General features: G+C 37.9%; 1 protein-coding gene across 3 annotated transcripts in view; it reads right to left on the bottom strand.

The window, feature by feature from the left end:
- The window catches only part of GABRG2 (gamma-aminobutyric acid type A receptor subunit gamma2), a gene marked incomplete at its 5' end in the record, with an annotated part of 63,630 nt that extends 37,948 nt beyond the window's left edge, over positions 1 to 25,682 (bottom strand). Inside the window, 3 exons of one of the 3 annotated variants that reach the window (XM_079320136.1) lie at positions 434 to 501; positions 2,052 to 2,200; positions 24,844 to 25,682. In XM_079320136.1, the coding sequence (XP_079176262.1) occupies positions 434 to 501; positions 2,052 to 2,200; positions 24,844 to 24,950 (324 nt within the window). The remainder of the gene's footprint in view (positions 1 to 433; positions 502 to 2,051; positions 2,201 to 24,843) is intronic. The other 2 variants (XM_079320135.1, XM_079320134.1) reach the window with 2 other exon arrangements.
- Between the last annotated feature and the right edge of the window lie 391 nt (positions 25,683 to 26,073).

Below are 26,073 nucleotides of genomic sequence, written 5' to 3'. Positions count from 1 at the left end.
ATTTCCTTGGACCTAGGACAGGAAAAGCTTTAGCTGACTTAATTGCCTTTGCCCTTTGGTTATTCTCAGAAATGGGAAAGTCTCTGTAAGAGTTCTAGGCCTTTTATTTATTATCACTTGGTGGCAAGAGTGGTAATATTAATGGTTTTCTGGATTTTGTAACAGTCTGGAAGCTTGGTTTTACTGGAGTTAAATTGTTGCAAAGCATTTGAAAGCAGAGCACATAAAAATGTTAAAACTATTATTTTCACATATTTTCAGCCCAGTTTTCTGCCTGGTACAGATTTATAGCTCAGAGAGTCCTCCCATCCATAATTAAAATGAGATTTTAAAAATAATATGCTATGCCACAACATTAAGAACTAATGAAAGCTTTGTAATGTAGGAATGATGGAGACTTTGCAACAAGAAAAATGGGCAATCCTTTACCTACCATATTGATAGCATTCACAGGGCCAATGCTATTTACGTACATGTCAGTGTGAATTATTGTCGGTTTAACTGCAAGAGAAACAACAAGAATCAGTTACCAATGAAGGTCAAAATCAACTACATGAAAGTCAAGCACAAGCATGTTACTATGGTATCTCTCCTCTGTGGTTACCCCACATTTATATGTGCATATAAAATAAATACAAATTTACAACAATGTCTTCAGCTTGAAATCAGTTGGAGATATTTTGAGACAAATTCATTTATTCCATCAAAACAAATTCCCTTATGCTATGAGAACAAATACTGAAACCAGTGCTGATAGCTTAGAGAGGCTCATCTGACTGAGAGGATCTACATTTTTTGTCAGGTCACAGCAACACATCAAATCAAAACACTATCAACAAAAGGAAACTTATTTCTCTTATGATGCCTTACATCACTTGTTTTACATTATAATGCCAAATACAACATGACTACTGTTGTCTGCATAGGTGGCTGTAGATAAGTAATAATTTTTTAAGCCCAAAGACAAAATACTTAAGGCTCTAAGGCAGAAATTAATAATAGTTGTTACATTGACTTATTTTGAAATTACTCCATTTCAGCTTTATTCTTCTTAGATACCTTGGCTGCAGCATGATTGTTTTTTTCACCAGATTATTTAGGAATGCCTTACTTCTTTCTGTTTCTAAGAATATAAGTGGTATAAGTGAAGACAAATTCCTCTGCTAATTTACACTGTATACATACACTGTAGGTTAATGACTCATGTTATCCCCCAGTGTGAAAAATTCCTTAGTTTATAAGCCTCTATAAACTTGTTAGCTGCCTTCATTAACCTTGCTGCTCTCTGCTCTCCCCTGTCTGCCTCATCCATGAAATCTGTGCCTTTTTCTATAATCCTATTACTTCTGTATCCTTGTCTGCCTGCTCTGTGCACTCATGGGGCTTCTCAGACTGACTTGCAGAAATTCAGGGAGATTTTTCCCTTCAAGTTACCTCAGTAATCAGAGGAGAGGAAGATTCCTCCAAAATGTGATTCTGTCCAATAAGACTTCCATTCTGAGTCTGGGCTTGGCTCTATACACTCGTTTTTGCTGTGGGGATCATCTGGACAGATGGGCTTTGCTTGACTGCAGTCACCTTTTGTGAACTCTTGCTCTGTGCCCTGGTCTGTCACCTCCTGCCCTGCTGTGTGAGCAAGAGCCCAGGCTGCATCATCTGCTGCTGTTGGAGGCTCTCTATCCATCACATCATTACCAGGATTAGGCTGTATCTTTTTGGGCTTTCTTTCCAATGTATTATTTGTGATTCTCTAACAGCACCTCTTAGGTACAAAAAGAAGAGAAAAACTTGCTTTTTCATTCCCCAGAAGCTGCCTTATTCAGCAAATTATATCATTCTTATTAGATATCTTCAGATAGATTCAGCAATCTTAATTTATGTCAGCTTCCAAAATCATGGCTACTTTACATGCCTCTGATGTTTTTCTGCATTGCATTTTATTCCTGTAACTACTTTGAATGGATTCTGCTTCCTGAATAACATAATATGACATGACAATTCTTTCTCTTCACTGCTTATTCAAAAGTGGTATAAAAACAAAACCAACATACCTCCTATGTCAGGTCTCAATTTGTTGTCATATCCTTCCAGCAAGCCATTTAAAATAAGAGTCACATCACTCTCATGGACTTTGGGAGTCAAAACCCAAGTCTTATTTGTAGTGTAATCTTCATAATCATCATCTCCCTTTTGGGTGGAACTATTAATGAAACAAAAATGAAGAAAATAACAGCCTTGAAAAATACTAATTTGGTGGTATCTTCTTGGGAAAACAGCACACACACATTTTAGATTTTAATAATACTGTAAAAACATTTTAAAAATTTCCCATTTTCAAAATTGGACTCCCAATAAAGATGCCAAATAACAGTTGAGGTTGCAGTTCACTTTATCAGCATTTCCTTTTAATATGGTTGAGATCGCATTCTGTCTGTTCAGAGGAACATCAGTGCTTATCACCTTTGTCATAGCTATTTTTTCTCTCATTGACTCAGGTGGGACCTGTTATGAAACAAATCTGTCACTTAGCTTATGCAACTCTCCACCAAAATATCACTCATTATGTACACACTGTTGTTGATTTACTTCTATCAGAGAGAACAATTTGATGGAACACATTACTGACAAGACCAATAAATAGATCTGCTCAGACAAACTTCTCATGCAGCTTTTGTCCACTCTGATGAACTTGAGTTTATTGTGCATTTGGAAAGCTGAGCACAATTTTTTGCCAAGGGTTTTCATTTTCTCTTTTGCTCACCAGAACCCACAGAAGATAAAAAGTCTGTCTGCTGGGGTTTTTCTGCTACTCAGAAGTATGACAGCAGATCTAATTCAACCTGCTTAGCACAGTAAAAAAAGCAAGTTCGGAGTCAGAAATGTGTAGACTAGTCTTAATGGATGTTTTGTTTTCTCAAAATCAGTGCCTCCAGTTCTAGAGAGGAACATTGAAACTACTTTAGAATATGACATAATCAGATATTTTCATTTCAGAATGTTAGTGGTAATCAGCTCTACAGTGCTAGGCAACTGTGGGTTTTTTGCATAATATGCCAGTGTTCTTCTCTCCTGTCCTGCTTCTGTGACAAAGTCAGAATACTGCTGGCTAGATAGGGCAAATCTTAATGATACTACAAATGTCTTAAGCCAGTGGATAGAGTTTGTATACGAATGGGTGAAAAGCAGAAAAAATAATGATTTTCCAGGTCCAGCCAGAATCTGAAAAGGAGTGGGGAAGAGCCCAGAGAAGCAGATTGTCAGGGGGGCTGGATCCTCTGTGTGGCACACAAGATTAAAAGAGGCACAGCTGGTCATGGCCATGGGTGCAGCAGTGGATGACTTGTCCCAGAGCATGAGAGAACCATTTCACTAACAGCAATCTTTGCCCATCTGAGCCTGTGCCTGCTCTCCTGTACAGTGCTCTCTAAATAAAGTCTTTGCAAACAGAAGGCAGTAGATTATATGTTTTCAAACTATGCAAAGCAAATGAATAAAAATAGCTTTATTTATAAAAAAAAACCCTTATTCCTGTTTTATAGACAATTAAACAACCATTCTCCGAAAAAGAATCTTTTTCTGAATGAAAAAGAAAAATAAATCAAATGTATTTTTTTCACAAAGGCAACATGTTAGTGAATATCAGTGCAATGAGAAAACTTCAAAACTCAAACCAACTAATTAGTAGAGTCTGGTCTGCTAGACAGTGCAAGATTAGAAATATGTTTGTCTAGAAGTTTTCTCAGATCTACAGCAATCTTATTGAACAGCAGCCCACAGTAACTGAAACTTCCATTCCATCATGGAAATTATTTGTATGACAGAAATAGCTGTTTGTTTGCTCATCTCTCATCTCAAGTCATTTTGGCACTCCACATCTCCAAAACCAGCAAATGCTTTATGAATTTTGTGGGAGACAGAGGAGAGAAAACACAGCCAATGTAGCAGGGGAAAAATGCAGCTGAATTCCAGCTTTTATAAGAATTCCACAAGGATCACAAGTTAGCATAGGTATGCAATTGTCTGTCTGTGTAAACCCACATTCCAGCCAGAAAAATCAAAGGTGCTTCTCTCTCTAAATGAGCAGAGCTTTAGTCATGCAATGCCATTAATACAATGAAAATGATAATGACAAAACCCTTTTCATCTCCTTAAGACTTTCAGATCAGTCCTTCTCATTATATGGCTGAAATTTTGCAAGTGCTTTTAACATCCAACCCAAATTTGTTAAAGCCTGGATTATACCCAAATGCATATTGAAATCTATTTTTATTTTTCTGACTGCTAGAAATTTTCAAATCTAGTAATATAGATATGAAAAGAAACATATATTTTCCTATTTGCAGATTAAACTATAATTTTATGAAGGTTCATCTTTCAGACACTGATAAAAAATCTCACCATTTGAGATATTCCCACTGTGATATTAATGCCACTGCAAGATATCTGCAACACTGCTTTACATAAATCCATAAATCCATACATTTCCTTAGCTGGAAAAGAGATTACTAAAGAGGGTCAGAACCCAAGCTTGAAATTTCAAACCATAGAGTAATTAAATTTTGAAGGCACTTTTGGAGGTCATCTGCTCCAGTCCCTTCTCAGTTTGCCAGCTGAGTCTGCATGTGGTGGCTCTGATGGTAATCACTTATATATATATATATATATATAAATCAGGAAGAGGGCAGAAATGACTGGTGCTAATAAGCATTAATTAATTTAAATGTGATTTTCTTCATAATATATGCAAATATCTATAAAATGGTATCTCACTCTACAATTACATAAAAACCTCATTGTGCCAGTGAGATTTTTACTGTGTCAGGGGTTAAAAGGGTTAAATGTTTTTTATCTTTCTTCCTAAAACAAACACAAACTAATCCTAATCCTGCATTGAAGTTGCTACTTGATTTATAACATTTTCATGGCTCTTTTGAATGCTCATTGGTGAGGAGTAACTTTAGCACAAACTGAGGTTGATATACACTAAGTGTTCAGGAATTTATTCTTCAGATTTTAGCCAGTGCATTTGATCCATGCATTTCTTTGCAGTACTCTCTGGGCAGCATTTAATCATTCTTGGTGCAAGTGTAATCCCTGTGGGCAGAGGTGAGCACTGCAGGGGGAGCTGGGGTCACCAGCCAAGGGAAAAAGGATTAATGGAATGATGTCACTTCCATTGTTATAGTCTCCTGTATGGGCCCCTCAGCACTAAAGGCATTATATCTATACTGGAAATACCATTAAAATTGTAGAAAAGGATATCTCTGGAAAATTACTGCTGCACTAGGAAAACAATTTTCATCCAACTTATTGATCTTTCTTCAGAAGACATGGTCAAACTCATTACTTAAATGTTTCATTAATGTGATGTTACACCATTTTCTTAGCTACCCAAAGGCACAGAATTGCACCTTATGGTTTGGTTATTTTTTAAAAAAATTTAAATAGATTCAGCATGATTCTTTTCTGTTTTATGTTTTCATTTCCCTGGAAATGCTTATGTAAAAATAATCTGCACTTTAGTAAACCTTAACAAATAATTATATTCATGGTATATAACTGTCTAACATTATTACACGTTAAGCCTTTTGGCTTAAATTCTTTAGTTCAAAAATTAGTATAAAGCAAAGGTTACCCATTTCAAAACTGCTGTGTTTTAGTTAATTGTTAACATAAAGTCAATACCATAGCTTTGGATGATCTCTGCTGTCATCTCTATATCAAGACACTGTAATGTGATTTCCAGGAGAATCTAATGCTTCTTGCAAAGACACTACCATGTGTTGGTAGAAATAGACCATGCATTATTTGATATCACAGACAGCAGCATTAATTTTGCAGTCTAAACTGGGGGACAGATTTGGCACATCTTTTTTAAGTGGTGAGCAATAACTCACAAAGTTTGAAATAAGATTATTTCCTAGTCCACAAGAACATGATTTTCACAACTTGTTACAAGGAATAGGAGGGAAAGGATACTCTTCTCTGGCAAAAAAACCCTTCCATGGCTGGTCAGTCTTTCAGCCTTCAGATATGAGGTCATATATTAATTTGTGAAAATCTCTGTAATTCTGGTGACTTTAAATGATTGATGCCAGTTTGTACCTGCTGTGGCTCTGTCCTCTAATTTTTCTAAATGTACAAAATTAGTTTTGACCACTACCAAGAATTTTGTTGTGAAGCTTTAGCTAAGAGTGAGTTGCTAATATTGCATTGTTGTTTATAAGCAGAACCAGAGTAGCTACTAAGTGCCTAAAGGGAGAGACCTGTAGCAGCACTGAATAGCTAAAGAATAAATAATTTAAATCTAATTAAAATCTTAATTTTATTTATCAAAAAATTTGGGCAATTTCATCTTTTATACAGAGCAAGCTATAGAGCTTCCAGCAAAGATTTAACAAGCTGCTTGAACATAAACTGATTTTTCCATTGAAAACACCAATATTTTCTACCTCTTAGGGAAGAACTGAAATAAGGCTTGCCAATTCAGCTAACACTTTAACTAGCAGTGTTTAATTAAATGAAGTCAGGTTCAATTCATTTTCTGATGTGCATAAAAAATTACCCTAATCTACAGGTGATACATCATTCATGGTGATAATAATGTCAGTGGGAAGGAAATATGTATTCCAGGCTCCCACTATGGATACAGAGATGCTGTATGCAGATGGGATGTATGAAAATGTGGAGATAGCAGATGTGGAAGAAAATACAGTGTCTGGATACCTAAGAGAGTCTAAATTCTCCCTTGTTGACTCAAAGATATCTTGATTGAAGCAGAAAATGATTTCACAAAGCTGTGCCATGGATTCTCTTGTCCTGTTTGGTTTTGTTTCTGTTCTGTGGATTTGTGTTGTTTAAATCCCAAGGCTATGCACAGGACAGAGTTTCTGTTCTTGCCACAAAAATGGGCACCTATTTTCTCTTTTACTACTAAATGTTCATCACAAATCATTTTATTAGGACTGCAAATCTTATAATGCAAAGATTAATCTCTTCCCAAATCATTTCCCACATCAAAGATGGAAATTTAGATGCTTTTCTTAAAGAGGAGAAGATCCAGTCAGTCATCAGAAGTTCTATAACAGAAAATGAAGTTGAAAAATTTATACCAAGAAATCACTGAGAAACTGTCTTCAGTCCTACTCCTTCACCTAGAATTGTGGTGCTGTTGCAAGTACAATTCTGGATGAAAGTATAAGTTCCAGAAAAGCCTGAAATCCTGGATTCACAGAGTTTTCAGCTAAGCTTGTATTTCTCGTGGCCACAAGGGTGTATAAGCTGTATTTTGGGCATTTGTTGTAGCCATGTAGTAAGGGGGCCTGAGGAAAGAAAGAGGAAAGAAATACAGTTTTGACCTCTATTCAGTGGTTTGGGTGGGGTGAATTTTAGGTAGGTCACCTGTAGAAGATTATTTCCTAGGCACTGCTTCTGTTGCAGATATCATTCCATGTACTACTCAAATCATGTAATGTAGTTAAAATCTTGGCATGAAATGATTATTTAAAACAAAGCAAAGCTAAATTTTTCTGGCATCCCTAAGTCACAGAGGGACTGAAGTGCATATGAAAATAATTATTAAAATAATATTAATGTTCTCATAAATAAACAGGTCCAGCTGAAAGAGGTTGTGGGACTGAGCACACAAGTCTCAAAATGGTTTTTTAAGAGGCAAAAATTACTAGAGGAGCACAAATGAATTCTGCTAGCAATGACTTCTCAGTCATCTTTACTGAACATGGAGGTCCCAAACTGCCAGCAATCACTTATTTCTGAAAACTGTCCCTGCCCTGAGATTTAAAGGCTGTCTGGATTTCTGTAAACATTTACACTGTGTTCCCCTAAAGATACAACAGCTGGCAGCACCTATGGATCATGCTATGGATTTTGCAAGCTTTCCTCTAGTCATTCAGCAACTTCCAGCAACCTCACAGGTGTTTCTCAGCCATTTTGAGTAAAGCAGTCCAGTTCTTAAACCTCTTCACAGACTTCTAAAATATTGGCAGTGGTGGTTTTGTATTAGTGTCTTTTAAACTGTCCATCATAACAGACTGGTATCTTACAGTTCTTCTACATCTTGCCCAAAACATGCACTCACATTACTGCACTGAACTATTATTAAAGCATCTATTTTCCATATTTTCAAATTCACCTGAATTTGGCTTCAGCAAGAGTTTGTAAAAAAGGTATAAAATGAAAAAATTAACATGGTTTATATTTTTTTCATTCCTGTCAGCTCATGAAAACACTTTTTAAAAATGCCCTTTGGAGTGTATTTATTGAGAGTGCTAACAATAAAATTTCTGATTAGCAGTATTTACAGTGTTTTCTAGCCCACTCTGCCAAAAAATTGTAGTGCCATTTTTGCATTGCACAACTGCTTGTGTTGAAGTCATGAGTTACCATGAGAGTTGTTGTCCCTCTTAAAATATTTCTAGTTGCAACAAAATGGGCTCACAGCCAATTGCCACAAAAATTACCAGAAACAGAGAAGAACCAAAAGCTGAAATGTAGCACCCAGTCTAGAATCTGTTTCTTCAGCAAAACATTGAGGTATATTGTTCAATAAGTTCATAAGGGATATACATGCCCAGTTCTATCAGAACAGATTGGTGTTATTAACCAAAGCTGAATTACAGAACTGATGCCTAGAAAGGGTGATGTGGAACAGAGACTAGACAGAGTTAAAAGGAATAAAATAGGTATTTACTGAAAGGCCTTAAAAGGATGAACTTTGGGCAGTATAAGAACCTGGCCAGGGCTGTATCCGGGTTGAATCCAAGATGGATCTGTCACAAGTTTTTCACTTTTATAGGTTTTGGATCATCTACAAATTGGGGGCAGTTTTCCAATTACAGCCCCAGGTTATGATGTCTCAACCCCCTGGCTTGCCCCCTCGACATTGCTTCTGCTTTTTGAGTAAGGGTTGTCCTTGATTCTCTGTCTGGGAAGGGATTGCTTTGTCTGACTCCCCTGTGAAGAGAACTTACTAACACCTAATATCAAGTGGCAGAGTTACACACCAAGCAGCAGAGAATCTGAAGAATATAAAAGCTAAAACCCACGGCATCATTTCCCCCTTTAGAGGCTTTACAAGGCATTTACCTTTACAAGGCTTCACCACAATATAGAACTTGTGGGTGTGGAGAGGAATTGCATGTTACCCTGAGGGATGATAGCAAAGTATACAGAGATGAAGGAAACTTTAGGCCACTAAGGAATAGAAAGATAATTATAGAAACAAGCATAGATCATTCATTTTGAACACTCTGAGCTTGAACTGCAGCATTTATAGTTACTAGAGTTCTGGAGGAGTCTAAGATGTGATCAGGTGATTCAGATAATCCTCCATAACTTAAGATGATTATTTAATTTTTATTTTTTTTTAGCTGGAATTTTGTATGACTATGCTTCTTTATATTTTATTTACTGGAGGTTACATAATCTACTTCTGTATCTGTTTTCACTGTGGTTATGGATATTCATGTTAGCAGTGAGCAAAAGCATTAGAAACAAACAGAAAAGGGAGAAATAGCTATAGCTATTCTTCTGCATCAATCATAGGGTTAGCTTCAGTTGATCTGCTTTATTTGAAACCTAAGTGTAAAAGATTTAATCTTGGAATTATGCAAACCTCAGAAGGTTTGGTTTTTGTTTTACATTCTTCTTTTTGTCATTCCTCTCCTCTCCCATCCCCATCTCTCCTTTTAAATTTTTTTAACCATTCTGTGAATCTCTGAATGTGAAATCTAAGGCACTTGGAGCATGATTTTTGCCTGTTGCTATTACCCAGCTCCTGCAGATTTCCACTATAGCTAGCAAATCTCAAGAGAAAACTACTATTACTGAAATGTGATTTGACTAGGTATGTTTTAACTTGAACTCTCTTCATTTTTTCTGGCAATGTTTTATTGTATATAATTGTCATCTGTTAGTATTCCATGTGATATCTCTTCCCCAATGATGTGCATTGCTTTTATGAATTATAAAATCTTACGATAAATTAAAAAGTTCAATTCTCTTCTTGAGAAAGATTAGGAAAACATAGATGCCCTCCAGCCCTCTATTTAGACAACATTAACCCAAAATCTGCAATCCTATTGCTTAATTAGACCTGACAAATTAAGAAATAGGCCCTTGTTCTGTAATATCTTATGAGGCACTCATATTTGTGGTTTTACAAAATTCTTGCACAATTTTTTTCTCTATTTTGTCTGAATGGTAATTTCACCCAGAAGGAAGTCACTTCTGGAATGAATCACTCATGATGTAGTCATCTTCTCATCACTATCTGTCAGTGTTTAAAAACAAACATGTGAGGTGCTAGAAATGTCAGCAGTTTTGCTTATTGAGTAACACTCCTGAGCATTTTTTTTTAATTTAAAATACTTTGCTTTTTTTTTTTTTTAATTAGTCTACCAGTGTGATCTATAAATTCCAGTTAGGCTGAACATAAATTCAAGTTCAGCTGAATATAAATCCTTGTTTGAATTCAATCAGGGAATGTTTTCATTCTCATCTTCTACATCTCAGTGCACAGAAGAGCACTATAATGAAGTGTTCTGGTGTTGGGCCAGGAGCCAGCAGCATGGAATGCTTACTCCAGCTAAGGGACTAGTGTCCTACTTGCTGTGCTAAGCCAAGTGGTATTTTCTCTGCATCTAAATGTAAACCATTTTTACATCATCAATAAGCACATAAACGTCCCTTATTATTTGTGTTTGATGAAGACTGGGTATGATGTTAAACCATCTCATGATGGAGGAGGAAACAATCCCTAACCATTCCTTAGGGGATGACTTTGCACTGTTCTTACCAGCAAAATTAAAGCCCATATTATTGATAAAGCAAGTGGGTCAGATGAGTCCTCAGTGTTCAGGGAGCCAGTTAAAAATAAATGTGAAACTAGTGTAGGTTTGTTCTGAGTGTATTAGTAATTCTTATTTCTCTCAGATCATGGAAGTATCAATACTGGAATATGCATAGAAATGCATCTGAAAAAGGAGCAGAATGAACAGAAAATAGCTGCTCAATACACATCTTTAATTACATCATGACGTGGCCAACTCATTCACAAAATAAGAGTAAGCAAATGGTGAAAATTAAACTTTTTTGTTATTTCTTTTTTAAACAATGCTTCTGATTTAGCTTCATTTTTAATGCATGGTAACCAATAGTAACCCATGTGTTCCCACATAAACCAACTTATATCATGCAAGACGCTGTTTGCACTCATGCTCATAAAACAGACTGTGCAGGGGTGGATGTGGAATTTACTTCTGATAACAAGGTAGATGTGTGATACACTAAGAATGTAAGTGGCAAACTGAAGTCTCTATGTCAGCTGAGCAGGAAAATCGTCAGCAAGTGTTCTGCAATTCCCCTATGGAAATTATTTGTTTTGATGGACGTTCTTGGGTGGTTAATACTATCAGGATGCTTCAGGGTCTCCTTAATCCCGTGGGACATAAAAGCATGCCAGATTCTGGGTAAGACTGTCAGCACCTCTGCTCTAAACTGCACCCAGGCAGGATCCTCAACTCACCCCACGACAGTTTAACCTGAAGAAAAGGAGCTTTTCATTCCCTCCATCCCCCTGGTGTAGATTGTAGCCAGGTGGGGGGGTCAATCTCTTCAGGGACAGCACAAGAGGATACAGCCTCAGGCTGCTCCAGGGGAGGTTTAGGCTGGATGTTGGGAATCTTCACAGGGAAGGGTGTCAGTTGTTGGAACAGACTGCCCAGGGAAGTGCTGGAGTCACCAGTCTGGAGTATTCAAGCCTTGTGGATGTGACACTTGGGGACATGGTTTAGTGGTGAATGTGGCAGTGTGGGGTTAATGATAGGACTCAGTGATTTTTTAAGACTTCTTCAGCCTTAATGATTCCATGATTCTGTGCTTTACCCTGCTGTGCTGTGTTCTATTGCTCAGTGCCTCTGCTGTTGTAGTAGCCTTCTATTTCTCTGTACTGCACAGTGATGTCAGTAACTCATTCCCCATGGAGTCATGGCTTGTTACTATTTTCTAAATAAAACTGGTTGCACCATACAAAAAGTCAAATAAATTAGCCATAGATGTCTGATCAATTAGATAAATGGCTGTGGCAGCTAAACCAAGTAAAGCAAAGCTGTGGGCAGGTCAAGAGGAGTTCAGACTCTGACAAGCCTCTGTCCTGAGGCCCTGCAGGCTCAGTGCAAAGCAGAGGCTGGGCTGGGTTGCTGGGCTGCAGCTGCACTTTGCACATGGTGCTTCCAAAAAACATCACGTAAATTGTGATGCAAAGCTGCTACATCTTATTTACCTATTTATGCCCCCCTTTTCCAGAGGCAATTTCAAAAAGAAATTAACATTTCAGGGGTCCTGAGCATTTTCTAAAAAGCTTACTTTGGATATCTAGTCCATAGAAAGAAAATCTCACAATTCAACTGTATTCAGCTATCTCACTATATCCAGCTTTATATGCAAGAATTTCAGAACCCTTTTTTCTGAAGAAATGGTCATTTGCTTTAAAGGTCCTAACTAATAAATATTACAGTGATGCAGTAATTTATTTTAGTGAGAGCGAACTGTGTATGGGCTCACTCGGTGTCTTATCTGTTTTCTTTTTCTGTCAATCTCCAATAAGTAAAATGTAAGGCACATAACATGCAAATTCTACCTAGCTCTGAAGTTTTTGACGTTTGAGTGGGCTAGGCATAATGATCACTGCAAAGCCTATCTCCCCATCCCTTGCATTTCAATGTGACTATTAAGGCTCGTCAAAACACCAGGAAAGTAGGAGCAATTTCTATTCCATACAAATACAAACATCTATCTCCCAGAATTTTCTTTTTTCCCCTGCAAATATTTTGGCATGCCTTTTTTTATACTCATCGGCATTGTAGAATTTAACTTTATAAATTGTCATTGCTCTGATTATGGTCAGAGAAGTTTTTCCTTGTAAAAGGAATGAAAGATACTAGAAAGTTCTTTTATAAGTAGATATTATTCAGGGCTAGAAGCTGGATGCCTCATGTCTGTAAAAGAGAGCAAGAATAAGAACAATAACAAATAGAAGCTGTGAGTGGGTTTGATTAATGTGTATAACTGTCTACAAGGGTCAGAAGTAGCATGGATCTAACCACAGACATATTCCAAAAGCATTATTTTGAAACACTGCTTTGGGAGCCAAGTTTATCCAGCACTATTATCAGTTTATTTCTGAATTTTCTGGAGAGAAGAAACCATATTAAAAGCCACTGAAGTAAAACTTTGCATACAATTTATCCCCTTGAGATCCTGGGGAATTTGGCAAACACACCTCAGGATAATTTGTTTAATAAGAAACAGGTGCTATTCTAAGCCCTACAGTTTGCCAGGACAGATTACCAAAGAAACAATTTAGAAGAGAGGACATAAATGGAATACATTTGCTGGCAAACATTGCATTTTTAGCTTATATCTGTCAGATTTTCCAGGATTATGCTTTCTGTACTGCCAGCTGCTCAGTATTCTGACCCTTGTGCAGAAAACCTTGTTGATAAACATTTAAACACAAATGAAAGTATTTTCCTGGATAAAGGCTTGAATGCTCAAAGCCTTGCAAAACTGAAGCCCAGCTTAGCTGCCTCAGCCTGTTTTTCAAGGTGTCACTGCAGACATGGCATCTTTTTTAAAGAAATATATTGTTTACATACCATTCGGAATCATTGCTCATTAACTAAAATGAAAGGTCCTATTTAAAATACACACTGTTTATGATTTGAGGTAATTTTACTATTAAGCTTCAGGGCTTTTCATGAAATCCTTTCATAACTATTTTATTGAGAAGATCAGAACATTGCATATGCAAGTAATGATTGCAGATAACAAATGTTTCTGATTTTTTAGTCTGTATATGTGTTGCATTGAATTTACTCACATCTGTGCTTGTCTACTATAGAGAGATGAAGACAGATAAAGCCTTGGGGATAGTAACAAAAGAATTTATTTCACAGATATATTTCCTCTTTCTTCTCTCTTTTTTTTTTTTTTTTTTTTTTGCCTTCCTTAACAAATGCATAATTAAAGCTGCTAACAATTTTCTCTTCTACTATTCTCCATGAGCCTTCACATATTCAGAACTTTTTCAAAGTTACCATAAGAGCTGAATTTCTTGGTTTCTGGCCAAAGATTAATTTCATTTCAAAGCCTTAAATAAAATCCCCTTTTCAAAATCAGTAAGGCTGAAATAATTCCTATTCCCTTTTAATATCAAATATATATAGGGGTTGTTTTCCCACATATATTCCCTAGATGACAGAATAGTAAATTTTAGAAATAATCCTTAGTAAGAGGTATGTATACCAGAGTAAAAGTAGTTGCCTATTAAGTGCTTAAAATGCATTAGGTGAGTAAAACAGTGATTGAAAGTGGTTTGATATTAATACCAGGTAATTTGGAATTGCTTAATTTAATTTCAGAGCAATGAACTGTCCCTGGAGGGGCTGGTGGCATGTGCTGGGAGGAAAGATACACTGTCCTCACCCGAACAAAATAGCAGTACCTGAGATTTATAACCTCTTGGCATCAAGGAGGCAGAGCTGTGGAACTGCATCACAATAACCAGTGCAAAGAGTATTTTCACCATTTATTCTTCCATATGGGTTTACAAGCCTTGTTAGTTGTGCTGGACATGGAATTTAGGAATTTGGCCCAAAGGATTTGTCATGACTTTAATCTCATGTGCTACATTACAGCCTTATTAAGGTTTTAAGTAATTTTCAGTGCATGCTATAAGTCTTTAAAGCAGCTTAGTGGGGTTTTTTAGCATTTCCTTTAGAAAACAGAAAATAAAATGAGAAAATTCATTGTTAATGTATTGTTGATTTCGCCCCAAAGAGCTTACAAATATCCAATATGTTTATTCAATACAATGTGGTCTGTGATACTGGTTAATTATTTGGATTCAGTAAAAGAGTAGCAATATTTGTAATTGTATTCTAAGGACCTCCAAGTATTTTACAGCTGGTAACCTTCCCCTCTTCCAAATCCTCACCTTCCCAGAAAATAGTGACTTCTTTACTCCATTACAAAACAAAATTTTAATATTCAAACACCTTTGAGCTCTCACAGGGTAGAGGAGCAGAATGCATCATTTAAGTTACATATAAAGAAGCCAAAAGATGTCTTTTCAGTGTTCAAGTTCAGCTACTAAGACAGTTCTTGGCAGTGTATATATTATTACATGGGTCACATGCCCCATCTTCTTTCTGAAGCCACTCTCAGTTTTCTCACTTGTGTTCTTCTTCAAGTGTGGAATGTCTCTGGTCTCTGGCTCCCAAAACACACCCAGGCTGTCTTCACTTCATGCAAATGGTTGCTTTGCATTTCTCACCTTTGTTAATCTGAACACAATAACTCATTTTACCAATCCCTTCACTTGTTTTCTCTTTGAAACATAGCAGCTTTTTGTCACTATGTTAAAAATGTTGCATAATTCTGGTCTTCATAATTCACTTCCAGATCAGGCTCAGTTCTGCCTCTTATTCATAGCAAGTGTACAACCTTCCTGGACTCATGGCTGAAGTCCTTACTCCTTGAATTAAGTAACTCTAAGGGCTATCAGTAATTCATCAGGTGAACCTGACTGTAATTTAAATTATCTATAAATTATTTTGTGGTATTCTTCATTCACTGACATTTGTGTGCCTGTTTGCCTTTCATTTGTTTTATCTATTTGGGCCATGGTATCACCGTTGTCTTGAAAATATTGTCCATTCCTAAAAATAAGAATGAGCTAATGATTTACATATAGAATTATGTTATTGATTTTTAGGGGGTCAGGTGATTATTTTTCTGCACTGAGAGTCAGTTCAAAAGCTTAAATTTTGGAAGAATGGCTCTTAGGGCAGAGGCATTGATCAGGGTAACAGAGGGGAAAAGCAGTTGTAGACTCCTTGATCAACTGTTTTGTTTTGCCTGCTTCAGTATCCACTCAATTGAAGCCCTTTTAATATTAATTCCTAGTGTGAAGTTTTTTGTGTCTTCAGCAATTTTTGGAGAGGAAAAGCAGAGTACAAGCTCTACCACTCTTCCCTGGGATGTACACAAAATGTCCAGGAGATAACTGATCATTGTGTCTGATTATCATGGGCACATCTCATTCTGCTCTGGTGACATTCCCCACCTTTAGCAAATATATGTGCAGCTCAGTAGGTCCCAGAGGTGCATCACTTAATAACATATTGACTCATACATTGATTAGTTTAGTAAGGCTTTCTAGCATTATCTGATTAATTGCTCTTGATGATTCTCTTTCTTGTTCTTTCTCCTGCTATCTCTTTTTCTCTCTCTTGAAAAATAATCTAAGGGAATTAAATGAAAGTGGAATTTAGTGGATAATCCTCAATCTGTTGCAGCAGACAGAGTTCTATTTGGATCTGAAGATATCTTGCTGCAGATTAACAAAAGCTTCATATGACCAGACCATGCTATTTGTGTTACACGGTATAACATTGAGTCACTAGTGAAGAAAACCCTCATTTTCTCATGTCATCCACTTCTTTGGGGGCAGGAATTCTGGCAGAAGATTATTATGGGTATGTATGAGATCCCCCTTAAGCATTTCTCATCAATGTATAGAATCATAAGTATTTTTCAGCAGAACATAGAGCATTCAAAAATTGAAGAAGATAAATAATAGCTCAGAAAGAAAGGTAGCCTTTCATCTCAAAGGTTCACATTAAAGTCCAAGGTGACATTCAATAAAAAATACAATTTCATACATGACTGCATCATACCTGCATCATTTGGAAAGACTTAATGCAAGCATAAAAATAAATAACTTCTTATTCCATTCCTTCCAAAAGTAAATTATAATATTTTATTTATTTAAATAGCTTTTTTACATATATTGAGATTTTATTTCTGGTAATGATTTATGCATGTCAGTTTGGGTATGGTATAAATGATATTTCTTTAATGTGTTGCTGGCTGTCTGCAAACAGATGAAAGTTCTATCTTGTAAGACTAACATTTAGTTTCATGCACAATGGCCAGATTTCACAGCTAGGCCTACACATTGTGTTGTTCTTTACTGAATATGTGTGAAAATGTCCTTCCACTAGATCTGAAAAAAGAGAACTAATCCTGAAGATACAAAAATCTGTTTCAAACAATAGTTATTTTCTTATTAGTGGTGACCTCTTGCACTAAGATTCTTGTATGATTTACCAAATTTCTATTGCCTGCTATCACTTTGCAGTAACCATAGCATAGTCATTACCCTGGGTCACATCAGTGGTGTTTTGTGTCATGTATTTTGCATCTGGCAGCTGCCAATAGCAGAGGATAAGAGCAAAAGATAAGGACAGAAATGTCACTGATAAAATCTCTGCTTTTCCAGAAACATGCAGCTAGAGATTTCCTATCACTGAGTTTAATGGATTTGAAAATATTTTTCTTATCTTTGAATCTATATAAATATTTGGGCTCTGTATCACCCCACTTATTAAAAAAAAAGCATTTTCATAAGTTGTCAGCCAGGGATAATATCATTGCATGCTCAATGCCCTTTATGTAAGAGAGAACAAGTAAAGCTGCTGTAGTCAACTATTTCCATGTTGCTTAGCACATCACATGAAAAAACATTATGCAGCTGAGGTAGTCATTTACATGGGTAGGTATTTCTTACATTTCTGCTCCTCTTATGCAGTCACTGGTGGTTTTCATCAGCATTAAAGCCTCCTTTTTTTGACAGCAGTTGTGTTAAAAATATTACTGTTATATAAATAAGAGGATATCACTGTGTCGCAGGCTGAATACTCAATATTCAGTCTGACAAGACTCACATATTAATTTCCTGTCACAACTATACAAATACCCCAGAATCACACTAGATATAATCCTCAGTATTCTCTCAATAGTGTTCTCCAACCTACTACCTTCACCCCTCTTTTACCTCAGCTTGTCTGAGCCAGTTGGCAGGTGTTGGAACTTCTGAAAATATGTATCTCCCTCTACCCACTCTTTTTTCATGTGGATGAAAAAAATATATAATTCTTTTGTAAATTTCTCACATTGAAGTAGATGGGTACACATTCTGATATAAATTAGGTGCTCACCACTTCATATGAAAAGGTTAAAAGCAAGTTATATTATTTTTTGTTTTGCTATTTCCTTTAGTTTTTGGATCAATGCAAAACTAAATTTCTTTTTAATTAGAAGAATCAAATAAGCAGGTTACTTCTGGACATTAAAATAGGAAACCAGACCAAATTCAAACAGCAAAGCTCCTACTTACAGCATCAGAGCTCTCCTGAGGGAGATGCTCACCTAAATAAAATGCCTGTGAAGACATTACACCTCCACAAGTATATACTCCAGGTGAATTCAGAATCTCACACTCTGCTTTTACAGCATCATGACAATTTAGGCCATAATCCATTACCACAAGGAAGCATGCAGTGAATGCTAAGTTTAAAGTTATCAGAAGTCACTCACCAAACTGAGTCTAAAAAGATCAGTACATCTAAAACAGACACTTTATACTGTTCCTTTGTCTTCTCTCCATCACCTAAAGTATCTCTTCACCCTCCTTTTTGTGTGCTGGACATTTTCCCCAGGGGCAGTTGTAGTCTCTGACTTCATGCTCAATGAGTTTTAGTCCCATTCTATGAGAAAGGATCTTCCTTACCAAATAATAGTTATATTTACCTGACCATGGTAATGGGCTTTTTTTTTTTTTTTCCTGGAATTTATGGCTTTTTATTTGTACTTTCTGAAATCTTTTCATTCATTGCATAAGGAATGCATCTTGTTCTAAGTAAACAGCTTCCTGCTTTGAGCCCAGAAAGTTTACATCTACTTCCAGTGAAGTAATCTGGATGTCCATTTCTAAAATGAAAAGGAATACATCTGTTTCTCCTATATCGTCAAAAAGAGTCGCTGGTGCTTGTTCAGAACTTCCATTCACAGAAAACAGCTCATTTTCTAGAATGGAGAAATTCCTTTTTGTCCAGAGGGCCAGAAAAAGACTTATGTGCTATTTAAGACCAATTTACATTACAGTCTGTGGAGTGAAGTGGAGTATAAAGTTTTATCTGTATAGAATAAAAAAGAAAAAAATGAAGGAAAAAATATTTAGAGGTACTGTGAATCAGGTAGCTAGAATTTAGATTGAGAGCTTTCTGCAAAAGCATTATGCAGTGTAGGAAACACTTTCTGAAGATCTTTACTGAGTTATAATTTAACTTTGGGTGATTTCCCAGTTCTTAGATGAGTACAAAATTACCTGTAAGGATCTAGACTGGGTAAGCCCTGGCTTTTCCTCCTGCAATGACATCAGTGGAACAGGGGTTACTGAGAGGATAAAATGTGGCCTGTCATGTGAGAAGATTCCCAGAACTGCTGAGATTTTCAGCATTAGGTGCTGGATATGATATTTGCTTTTTAGCAGGCAAAACTGGGAAAATGGACAATTATATCTTATCATTCAAGGTAAAAGAAATTTGTATTACAATAGAAATCTGTTTTTAAAAGTACAATACTAAATATGCTATGGAGCACAACAATGAAAGAAACCTCTTCAGTTCTACCATCCTGTGTAAGGTTTTGGGGGTGGTTTCTTAATCTCTGTATTTATATATATGTGTCCAGACCCTTTTAAGTGATGCCCAGCGATAGGACAAGGAATTATGGCCATAAACAGAAACACAAGAGGTTCCACCTCAACACACAGTAGAACTTCCTCATGTTAAGGGTGGCAGAGACCTAGAACAGCTGACCAGGGAGGTTCCAGAGTCTCCCTCTCTGGAGACATCCCAAACCCACCTGGACACATTCCTGTGTCACCTGCTCCAGGTGATCCTGCCTGGGAGGGGGGCTGGACTGGATGATCTCCAGAGATCTTTTCCAACCCTAATGTTTCAGTGATTCTGTGATTTTCCAAGCTTGAATTCACATAAGTTAATCCCCCAGCTTCTGCTTTGTTTTTCACTTTCAATCTTACACAAGTCACTGCCAGTTTCACACAAGCCACCTCTGTTTTTGCATTAGAGTTTTCTGTGAATGGGCTGCAGGTACAACAGTTTGCAAAGCTGCAGTTCAGGCTGCACCAACAGAGAACCCCAGCACACTCCAGTTATCCTGATGAATGCTAAAAAATAAGTAATCAAATTATCAGTCTAATAGAATGTAGGAATATATATGTATGAATATGTATAAAGTTGACAGCTGGAGTAGCTGACAGTCACTGTAACAAGGGGAAGGCTAAAGGGTACTGAGGCAGCTTCAAATGAGCCAGTGCATCTCTGCAGCACAGGGCCAGGTAGAGCTATTGACCTTAAAACTGCCTCTGCTTTGGAGTGTACTTGAATGTGTGTCTACCAGGTACTGTGAAAAATCAACCATCCTGTAAATAAATATGTGCATCTGTTACTTGTCACCTGTGTCTAATGCTTTTTCTAGTAATTTCATTATTCATTATTCATTTCACATGTGAATTCATTATTCAGTTCACAATTCAGTTCTCTGTTGGAGAGAGTGGTGGTCATTAAGTATATAGGAGTTTAATTGTACTGGGACTGACACTTGGAAAGAGTTCCCCTTGACAAGACATTTTCTTCTTTTCATCCATTCACTCCTATTCTTCCCTTTAAAATTTTTGTGCAACTGTTACAGGATTAGTGACACATATCAATATAACAAATGTAGCATAAATGAAAACAATGTAAACAAGTGCAAATCAACAAGATAATTTTTCCAGATTACCATTAATTGTGAACATTTTAAACCCTAAGTACCTTAAAACATGGTTTGGATGGTCATGAAGAAGACATATAATATGAATAATATAGGAAATATTACATTAAAAGAGCAGATTCATTTCCTAATATATTTTTACTGTAGTTCGTTTCTATAGCTTTTTATAACCAGCTTTCACATTTTAGATTTTCAAAGATTCAAACTTTCTGAGAGACAACTAACATGGCTTTCCATACTGGAATATTTTGGAATACATGAGTTTTGGCATGCAGGTTTAGGTGGTTTAGTCACTACAGCAGAAGTTAGTTAAAGCATTTCATCCATATTTCTAAATCATATCTTTTCAAGAAGGGAAAGAGTGACTGTAGTTTTTTTTGCTCCCTATTCCAGTAATGGGACCTCTGGCTCAGTGTGAGTGTCATAGACTGTGTGAAAGTAATGGAAGTTTATGAATTACTAGAGCTGCAGAATTAACACCAAACTGATATTAGCAAGTTTTACAATAATTATAAGTGACTGTCCATCTGAAGGATATTATTTTCATCCTTGTTTTTAAAACTCATCACTTTAGAAGAGTAAAAGAATTTTATTTACACCCATGTTCATCAATTTACTGATGAAAATACATGTACTCACTTAGACACCAGATTATTTTGATGCTATAATGATTGCTTTATTTATGGGGTTTTTTTGATGAGTCTTGAATGTCTTCAATTTTAGGCACATAGCTGAGCATAAAAACATTGCTCTGAAACTACTTGGGCACAAACAAATGAAAAAAAGAAGTCCCACATTTCTCATTTGAATAATAATTTCCACTGTATTATGTAGCTTTTGCTGGCAATTTATTAAAGCTCTGCAAAAATGTCTGATTAAACCCCTTACACAAATAGTGTGCACAGAACAGCTTTAAATAATTTTGAAACTTTGCTGGTGAGTTCTATTACATGTAATGTTTTAAATACGTTATATTTTCAATAAGGACAATAAAATAATTAGTTCCTATTAAACCACATCAGGTGTAAAAATATATATTTTTTTAAATCTTTTACAATTGTCTCTTGATTCAAAGATTTTTTTAAATGTGCCATTTTCAGAAACTGGAAGCTTGATCTGACTAATTTTCACTGAACACAGTTCCAAGTCCATGTGGTGGGCTGCACACACACTGCTCTTGCACTAACCTGAGGGGTAAGATGAGGAGGGAATTTCATGCAAGAAGTTTGAAGTCTAGTCATGAATGTCAACAAACCAACTGGAAGAAGGCACTTCCTTAAACTTTAGTGTGCCCAGTTGTAAGGATGTACTTTGTACATCTAATAAAAGTGATAAAAATTCTGTAAAGCTAAAATACCTCAGTGTTGTAAAATGACATTTTTTCAGAATGAATTCATTATTTACTGAAGTCAATGGTAGAATTTTAGCTACTTCCACTAATGCCTGAGTGTCTAAACTTTCCTCTTCTTTCTTCAGTCTTCTAAATATTAATGATTTTGCAACAATAAATTTCTCTATATAGTAATTTTTCTATTAATAAGGTTCAAACTTCTGCACAGTAATGGTAATCATCACTTTGATCAGATTCTGCAAATACTTAAACTTCTGTGTGTATTCTGGTTGGTTGACATCAACACATTTATTCAGATGTATAACCCAGAGCACCTTTGTTAGTGTTCAGTTGGTCCTTCAGAATTTCAGTGACACACAATGCAATAATATTCCCCTCCTTCTGAAGTGTTTGATAAGTTTTTAACAAAGAAAATCTTTCATCTTGGCTATAAACAAACGGTATGTAAGTTCAACTTTTATAACTCTGTCTTGGTCCTTGAGTTTCCAAAACTAATAGCAAGGTTTCTTCCACAACGAGGAGCAAAATGCCCTGATTGTTAGAATTAAAATCATATGTGCATATTGACTCACTTAAATATTTCTGTAAAGTACTAAGAAAAACTTTGACTTTACTTGTAGCTATTATTTCTCAGTCTATGATTTTTTATTTAAAAATATGAGGTCAGGAAGCTGTCAGAGGAAACCATCTTGGCTATCACATAGCTACAAACAGAATACAGACCTTTTTGCTGAGAAAAACTTTATGTTGTATTATGAAGAGATGCTTTTAAAGCTGATGAAATAATTTTGGCAAATTTAGGCAATGCTTTTCTGAAAGATGAGTGAAAAGAAGGGAGTGTGCTAAAATAAGTATCTGGGACTATTTTAGTGGAAGTTTTATGTCAAAATGATATGAAAGCCCGTGTCATAAGATCCTGTAAAAACTGAATTTTCTATTTCTGTATTCAGGTAGTAACCATAATATAACCATATATACCTCAGACCTGTCTTACTTCCTACACCAAATACCCTCATGGTAGGCTCATAGTTTTATCTCATTTTCTACTCAACTTCCAACCGTTTTTAGTTTCTTCTCAGAGGAATTCTTTACAAAATCCTTTCTGTGTGAAAAAAGTTACTCGAAAACCTAGCAACATTTCATTTCCCCAGCCAATCTTTATGGCCTTTTATTTGGCTTAGAACTAAGATCTTATAATTGCAGGTATGAAGTCTGATTTTTCTTAAATAAAAAGAAAAATTAAAAAAAAATAAACAAAAACAAAACAAAACAGAACAAAACCACAGCAAGAACCCAGTTTTTGGTATGTTATTGTCCAGGTAAATGGAAGGAAGGAGAAAGAAGGTAAATTGGAGGAGCTTGTGTGAATCCAGCACAGTGACAGCAAAGAGAGTGGCACTAACATCTCGAAGGTATTAGTGACAACATGGCTCATGTGGGGAGCAGTCTGTTGTCACCTGAAAGGCCACACACTTCACCGAGCAGAGCTATTTTCTGATCTAACTTGTTAAACGCACCGTGCACCCATTTCTGCAGGGATGTTTGCTCCAGCACAAAGCTTGGCACTGCAGCAATTCTCCCGCCCTCCACTTTCTGCTCATCCACATATGAACTCCTGCTTCCTGTGCTGCTGGGATTTTTACCCCTTTCCATTTAGGCGCATGATGCACGTATGCAGCACACACGGGGTGTCTGCCGGCAGGACGCGCCGGGAAACGCTGCTGGAAGCATTCAGCTCATGAGAACCCGAAAATGATCGCATCCCTGGGGAGGGGTGTGCGGGTCCGGGGCTGTGAGGGGCCATGGGGCTGTGAGGGGCCATGGGGCTGTGAGGGGCTATGGGGGTGTGAGGGGCCCAGAACGGCTCTGAGGGAGCCAGAAAGGATGTGAGAGACCCGGGGGAATGTGAGTGGCCCAGGAGGGATCTGAGAGCCCCGCGGGGATGTGAGGGGCCCAGGAGGGCTGTAAGGGACCCGGGGGCCTGTGAGAGCCCCGCGGGAGCCGCCCGGAGCCGTGAGGGGCCCGGGGGGGCTGTGAGAGCCCCGGGGGCATGTGAGGGGCCCGGGGGGGCTGTGAGAGCTCCGCGGGAGCCGCCCGGAGCCGTGAGGGCCCCAGGGGGGCTGTGAGAGCCCCGGGGGGATGTGAGGGGCCCGGGGGGGCTGTGAGAGCCCCGGGGGGATGTGAGGGGCCCGGGGGGGCTGTGAGAGCCCCGCGGGGATGTGAGGGGCCCGGGGGGGCTGTGAGAGCCCCGCGGGAGCCGCCCGGAGCCGTGAGGGCCCCAGGGGGGCTGTGAGAGCCCCGCGGGAGCCGCCCGCAGCCGAGCGGACCCGCATCCCTGTCCTTGGTGCTGAGCCCTGCCCGCGCTCGCCGCCGCGCTCAGCCATGATGGGGCTGCCCGCTCGGAAAACAAGCGGGATCGCGCGGACATTCTGCCGCAAAACACAGCTCGCCCTACAACTCCATGCACCCGAGCAAGCGATTAATGCAGAGATAAAAGGCTTCATTAACATGGCACCAAATTCCATGAGCACCCCGGCATGTACCACCATCACAGGCACCCGCCGCTCACCCTCCCCGTCCCTGTCAGAGCGACAACAATTGTAAGAGAAATAAAACATTCTAAGATCTCAGCTGCTAGACGCAGATGAATGCGATGCCACTATCCAAACCTCTGGCATTCTCACGACAGCTCAGCAAATTTGCAGATTCTTCACCCCCCAGCCCTCCCTCTCCCCCCACCCTCCCAAACAGAATCAGAAAGCACATCTTACCACTGGATGAGAGAGAGGAACAGAAGTGCCCACACCATCATTTTGAGAGAAAATGCAGGATTCAAGAATGCAGTGCTCCCCAGGATTGTTGGATTTGGAGGAATCATCTCTATTCCAGCCCCCCCACCCCCCCCACCCCAGCTTTTTTTCCCCCTTTCCTCTTGGTTGCAGATGGATCCGTCCCCTTCCTTAATTTTTTTTTTTTTTTTTTTTTTTTTGGTAGTAGTTCTCCCTCCTCCCTACCAGGTCCCGTCAGTGAGATGAGACATTGCGCCCAGCTGCGGGAATTAATATGCAGGGGGAGAGAAATTAGATCTGCACAAGCCCTTTGCAGATATAATCAGAAAACGTCAGCTCAGGCAGCAGGCAGCAGCTTCCAAATCTAGGGAAATAATATAATTGGGAGAAAAGGAAAAAAAATGAAACCCAAACAAAAAGCGAAAATCGCAGACACTCACAGAATAAAAACAGTCAAGGAAAGAAGCACATACACATTTACGGAACTGCTGACACACATGCAGCAAAATCTAAACAAAAATAAAGCAACAAAGAGCAAATGGGAGGGGAAAAAATGCAAGAATAAAGCAATGGAGATTCTGCCCGAATGCAGATTAACTCTGAGGTCAAAGTGGAAATGATGCACTCTGCTGCAGCACAGATTAACACATGCGTGGTGTCAGCCAGGGTGCTTTTTAACCTTTGATTACACATATGCAGGCAGCCTGGATTTTCATTTTGGAGCTGAGAAGGATTTGGCAGGCATAAAAAAGGAGGTTGGAATGAAAAGCTTGCCCTATGCTGCTGAGCATCCTCATTTTTCTAAACAGTGTGGAAATCGTGATGGCAAAGGGGGAAAAAAAAATGAAAGGTGGGATGGGGGAGTGGAAAAGGGAGGGAGTGTTGTTGCTAAGTAACTCAGGAAATGGGGAAAGCAGCATTGGTGGAGTCAGTATGAATGAGGTGATGTAGTGTGTGATAGGATTAGGGGGAATATGCAAGGTTTTTTATCTCCCCTCCCCCTGATAAAACGAGGCTACACAGACACAGGAAACACTTCCTGGCCAGAGGGGAAACACTAGAGGACTACGGAAGATGGATGCTGCCAAATTTTGGAACCAGAATCCCAAGCTCCATTGTCCAAAAATGCAATTTAGCAACTACTAGTGGAGTAAAAAATTCAGGGAGTCTCATGCTTTCCTGAAGTATGAGCACTTTAGTCTAAAATAGGTA

This window comes from Erithacus rubecula (assembly GCF_903797595.1).
Source record: "Erithacus rubecula genome assembly, chromosome: 16".
In the NCBI taxonomy this organism is placed as follows: Eukaryota; Metazoa; Chordata; class Aves; order Passeriformes; family Muscicapidae; genus Erithacus; species Erithacus rubecula.
Note: the sequence above shows the minus strand (reverse complement) of the source record. Positions and strands in the feature narration are given on the sequence as shown.